Source organism: Physeter macrocephalus, chromosome 16, assembly GCF_002837175.3.
Source record: "Physeter macrocephalus isolate SW-GA chromosome 16, ASM283717v5, whole genome shotgun sequence".
NCBI classification, from domain to species: Eukaryota; Metazoa; Chordata; class Mammalia; order Artiodactyla; family Physeteridae; genus Physeter; species Physeter macrocephalus.
In genome coordinates this window covers 4,567,829-4,573,828 of record NC_041229.1, presented here as the reverse complement: position 1 = coordinate 4,573,828, position 6,000 = coordinate 4,567,829, and the positions used below count along the sequence as shown (strand labels likewise).

The window sequence follows — 6,000 nt, the reverse complement described above, 5'->3', positions numbered from 1 at the left end:
GCCTTGGCCGCTGAGCCTGCGCGTCCGGAGCCTGTGCCCCGCAACGGGAGAGGCCACAGCAGAGGGAGGCCCGCATACCACAAAAAAAAAAAAAAAAAAAAAAAAAAGAAGTATATTATAGCCAAAACATGGAAGCAACCTAAATGTCTATTGACAGAGGAATGGATAAAGGAGGTGTGGTACATATATACAATAGAATATTACTCAGCCATTAAAAAGAATGAAATAACACCATTTACAGCAACATGGATGGATCTAGAGGTTGTCATACTGAGTGAAGTAAGTCAGACAGAGAAAGAGAAATCAATTATATGCAGAATCTTAAAAAAAAAAGATACAAATGAACTTATTTACAAAACAGAAACAGACTCACAGACTTAGAGAACAAACTTATGGTTACTGGGGGGAGGGATAGATTGGGAGTTTGGGATTGACATGTACACGCTGCTATATTTAAAATGGATAACCTGGGCTTCCCTGGTGGCCCAGTGGTTAAGAATCCACCTGCCAATGCTGGGTACATGGGTTTGATCCCTGGTCCGGGAAGATCCCACATGCCAGGGAGCAACTAACCCCGTGCACCACAACTACTGAGGCCTGCGCTCTACAGCCCGAGAGCCACAACTACTGAGCCTGCGTGCCACAACTACTGAGCCCACGTGCCTAGAGCCCTTGCTCCGCAACAAGAGAAGCCAACACCATGAGAAGCCCACACACTGCAACGAAGAATAGCCCCCGCTTGCTGCAACTACAGAAAGCCTGCGTGCAGCAACGAAGACCCAACGCAGCCAAAAATAAAATAAATAAATAAATAATAATAAATAAATAAAATAAAATGGATAACCAACAAGGACCTACTGTATAGCACAGGGAACTCTGCTCAATATTATGTAACAACCTAAATGGGAAAAGAATTTGAAGAAGAATAGATACATGTATATATATAAAACTGAGTCACTTTGCTGTACACCTGAAACTAACACAACATTGTTAACCAACTATACTCCAATATATAATAAAAAGTTTTTAAAAAACAGTATGTTATATACCAGCTTTCTCTTTGTTTCCTTCCACAATGCATCACCTTAGTAGCACAAGAAAGGAAACCAAAGTGATGGGGAGAAAATGTTTCCAGGCCAGGAAATGGGAGTATGTCTTCCACAAGCGCCATATGAGTAGTGGGTATTGGCAAGGATTAAGAAAGACTTTTTAAAGATTATAACCAGATCTGGGTGTTTATTACTTGTAATACAACTTAAATGTTTAAATGCCAATGTCTTATTTGGACAATTAAGGGTCATAGTAATCTTTTGCTTATCAAAAGTAGGTTGACTAAAGAAATATCATGCTCAACTAAGAAGATGCTGCAAAGAAGGAATGGAAATGAAGATGACAGGCTGTCTCAATCTTCCAAAACTCAAAGTTTCTTTTACCTAAAAGAGGAAGTGTTCAGGCATCGCAGTAGCAGACACTCACCTGGATAAAATCTGGGAACCGTTTCTTACAAGTTGGGCAGGTGAAGTAGCCATCACTGATATGAATGGCCACGTGATCTTTCAACAAATCAAGGCGGTCAAAGGATTCTGGGCAAAAAATGCAAGAGTAAGTCTTCTGGTCTGAGTGGAGCTTCATGTGGCTCTCCAAGGACGCACTGCTGATGAAGCCCTTGTTACAGAGGTCACAGGTCAATGGGCAGCTCCCCTCCCGCCCATGGAAGCGCAAGTGTTGGTCCAGTTTGTCCTTTTCACGGAAGGCCTTCCCACACTGCAGACATTTAAAAGGCCGGAAAGACTTCCGAATAAACAGATGCTGAAGAGCTGCATTCTGAAAGACACACGCAAATGAGATTAGTTAGTGAGTTAAGTGTGTAAGCAGCTCACACATTTATAGGGAAGGAGGACAATCTCTGCAATCACAGACTTTCCACAGAAATGAAACTCTAGGACACACAGTTGAAAGATTTTTCTGGTAAAGACATTAAAAATGAAGCCATCCCCAGAGAAGTTCATCTTGAAAAGACAAACTTTTGTGTGCTGTTTTATCTCTATGTGTGTGTGTTTTCTTTTGAAAGGATCTAAGTAACGTTCAAAAAATAGAGGACTTATATTGGGTTGGCCAAAAAGTTCGTTCGGGTTTTTCCATAAGATGTTACGGGAAAAACCCGAATAAACTTTTTGGCCAAGCCAATAGAGTAAAACAAACCCCAGAGTCAAGTAGAATAAAAATTGAAGATTTCGAAGAAATGACTTGGGTTGAGTCACACCTGCACGATGAGGTTGGAGTGAGGCAGCCAAATGTTACTTGTTGAAGTGCTTGAGAAAAAGAGCTTGAAGCTTGATTAAAATGCTTAGCAAAGGGCTCCCCTGGTGGCGCAGTGGTTGAGAGCCCGCCTGCCGATGCAGGGGACACGGGTTCGTGCCCCGGTCCGGGGGGATCCCGCGTGCCGCGGAGCGGCTGGGCCCGTGAGCCACGGCCGCTGAGCCTGCGCGTCCGGAGCCTGCGCTCCACAACGGGAGAGGCCACAGCGGTGAGAGGCCCACATCAGAGAAAAAAAAAAAAAAGAAAAAAATGCTTAGCAAAAATAAAGATAATAAAAAGAACTGATGGTTGTGCAACTTTGGGACTATTCTAAAAACCACTACAAAAAAAGTGAATTTTATGGTAAGTGAATTATATCTCAATTTATGAAAAAGAACTGAAAGAGAACGAAGATACAGATTTACATGAACGTGTTTGCAGCTGAGACAAGATATGTAAGCACACAGTTCTAAATGGAATTATGTGCCTTAATCACTTCCTACTCAGGAAATGCAGAGGACAGCTTCTCAGTGTAGCAGGTTAGTTCCATTGGTTAGAATGCCTTGCTAATTGGGTTAAGCTTATTGCTTTGTTCCCTGTCTAGACCAGTCAATTTCGCTCTTTTTTGCTTTTCAGTCACAGATTGCACTTCTAATGCTGATTAGCCATCTTGTAAATTCATGCAATTGTTATAGGGAATCCCAGTGAGGGAAGATGGTTACTTAGTGCAAATTCATCACCACCGCTGAGAAAACAACTCATGTTCTACTGAGAGCAAACCAACAGAATCATCTTTCACACAGAGAATACAGAATCAATATTTTAGTTCTACTATAATGAAGACTCATTCATAAGTTCCTCAAAACACCAGGGGGAAAGATCTAGATAGCTATGAGATGGGGGGGGGAAAAATCCCTCAAAAAAATATACTGTGAATGGGTATGCTTATGTAACTATAAGAGACTAGTAATTAAAGAATTAATGGAGGTCTTAATGCGTTATTTGTGCAACGAAAAAAGTACAATGAACAATGCTTAAACCCTTAATTTCAAATTATTCACAAGCAGCAACTTCTGAAGTAACTTTAATGTGAAATAATCATTTAGGGAAAAAGCAAAATAATTATTGTTGACTTAGTGAAAATTCTGAACATAGTTCCTATATAGCAGAGAACATCTTTCTCAGGGCTTCTCTAAACAGGGTTGGGAGAGATATTTCACCTACTCATTTATCTTGAGTAAATATTTCGCAATTCCATCATCTTCCCAGGTTGACTGGGGGGTGCATCATATTTTATTCTCCTTTGTATCTAGGTCTCTTAAAAAATAGCTGAGCTCATAGGAAGTGTCAATAAAAGTTTGCAAATTAATGAAATGTATTTCATATGAAAATCAAAAAGAATTATTTCAAGATCTTTTCTGTACCACCTGAAGAGATCGTAAACAACAGACCTTTTTCAGATCAGCCACAGAGCTTTCTTTCACTTCATTACACGGTTTAGCGGTCACCTAATCTTTCTACCCTATCTGGACAGATACTTATCTTACATAAAAGCTCTCACGATTCTGACTACTTTCCAAGCTTTACGGAAATATTGCAAAAGAACAGATGCTTTCCTGAGGTTCAGAGACTCAAGATTTAGAGTGCTCGGGGAATGTAAGCATCATTTCCTTTACCCAAGTTCAGTGAAGTTTCCAAGGGCAGGCATAGCGCACAACAACTGATCTTGGTCCCACGGAGATTCCACTTCCCCTTGGGCACCAAATCTGGATGGTGGTTTTGTTTCGGTCCGTTAGGCTAATAAGTCTCCTGTCATCTCTGTTTAGCGTGAGTGTCCTCAGACCCTTGATCTAAACCCAGCAGCCGCCCGGGCTCCACTTTCTTAGCTCTATCGACAAACCTTGTTCTTACTGTCTTTTTGATTTCCATGGAGCACTGAACTAAGTACTCAAGAACTAGATTGTTTCTCTGATCGAATGATCCTAATGTAACCCTCTCATTACAAGGTAGTGGAAGTGCTGAAACTGTCCACCCCCCAACCCACTTGCAGGCCATTTCAACTCTACGGTATCTTCTGCAGTTCAGAGCTGCAACTGGTACACCTTTTCTAGAAGCAATCATGAGAAAGGGTGGAAGCAGCACAGATGGGCCTCAGAGTTGCCGTTGGCCAACCACTCTGTACTGGATGGAACATAAGCTCCTCGAAAGGTGACAAAATGGTATAGTTGCTAAAACCTGTGACGAGGGATTCGACTCACACTGAGATGAATTCTGAGTCAACAGAGTCTTTGCAGACAAAACCATAAAACGTTTCTAAAGTCTGATGTTAATAGCTAAAGGAACCTAAATTGACTAATTTTCATATTATTGATCCTAACACTAAAAGGAAATCAATCACGTTTGTTGGCTTTTTTTTTTTTTTAAACAACTTTTCTCTGGCCTGTTTTCTGCCCAGTTTTCAAAACCTCTAATGGGCTAGCCTTGCCCGGTATAGGCTACTCTCCACTACCCTCCAGCCAGCAACCACACCAAACAATTCCTGGGTGTCGGCCTTTGATGCTATGGCTGCCGTCCTCTGAAACCATCTCCCTTCTTCCTGTCTCTCTTTCAAGGACCAGTTTAACTCTCACTTCATCTACGAATTATTCCCCAACTCCAGCTTTCTTTGGCCTTTCACTCTTCCAACTTCTGATAGCAATTACAGGCTCTACCTTTACGTGTAGCACTGAACTGTGACCCACCTTACATTAGCATTGCCTCCCTAATTAGACTGGAAGATCCCAGAGGACAGGACACCAGTGAAAATTCCACTGTGTACCTAGGCAGTGCTGAACATACAGTCAGAACTTGGCGCCACTGCAGAAGTCATTCAGTTGTTTCAGAGCTGGAAGGGACCTTGGAGATCACTTAGTCCTACCCTTCATTTTGTGTATGAGCAAACCGCAGCCCACTCACTTACTATTTGAAAATAAATTACCATTATTCATTAACTAATTTGCATTGACTGTAGCAACCAAACTGTCCGTTTCCACCAGCATTTAGTAAGTACAGGTAGCAAAGAACAGCAGGTCAGGCAAACACTTAAATAACATTCTGTTATGTGAGTGAAACACAGGAAACAAACGTACCTGCAGCTCCAACTGAGCAGGCAGCATTAGAGGAGAGAAAAATAGTTACATTACCAATGGGGTTGGAAGGCTTCCCTTCAGTTGGTCATTACCAATCTGGATAGAAAAGATGAAAAAATACATAGCCCCTGCTTTTTAGAATGTGTGAGAGGAAAAAAAAAAAAAATCGCTCACCTAAGACTGACCTCCAAAAGCCACATACACATGGCTTTTGCTTTGACACAAGGAAACTTGTTCCAAAACCAGTAACCCAGTTCATTCCAGAACACAAGTACGATCACGGCTACACTATGCTTACGCATCCACACCTCACGAAACATGTGGGCTTTAGTTTTTTCCTTCAAAAAATTAAATCTAGAAAGCATTTCTATGGACCTAGTGAAAAATCAGAATGGCCAAAGCAGAAAAGATAGTAATTGCCCAAGAAAGAGTGAAATGCAGATTGGGAATCATGTGGCATGACGGATGGAAGGTACGCATAGCCTTTTGCCTTTCTGGTCTATATTTACGTAGGTTTACATATCCTTTTGAAATAATATACATGGAGCCATAAGTTTCCATTTCAGGACCCGTC

At 41.4% G+C, this 6,000-nt stretch overlaps 1 protein-coding gene across 1 annotated transcript in view; it reads right to left on the bottom strand.

The window, feature by feature from the left end:
- The window catches only part of PRDM10 (PR/SET domain 10), a 91,028-nt gene that overhangs the window by 21,698 nt on the left and 63,330 nt on the right, over nt 1–6,000 (bottom strand). Inside the window, exon 13 of the mRNA XM_007121878.4 lies at nt 1,477–1,824. Coding sequence (XP_007121940.2) covers nt 1,477–1,824 — 348 coding nt within the window. The remainder of the gene's footprint in view (nt 1–1,476; nt 1,825–6,000) is intronic.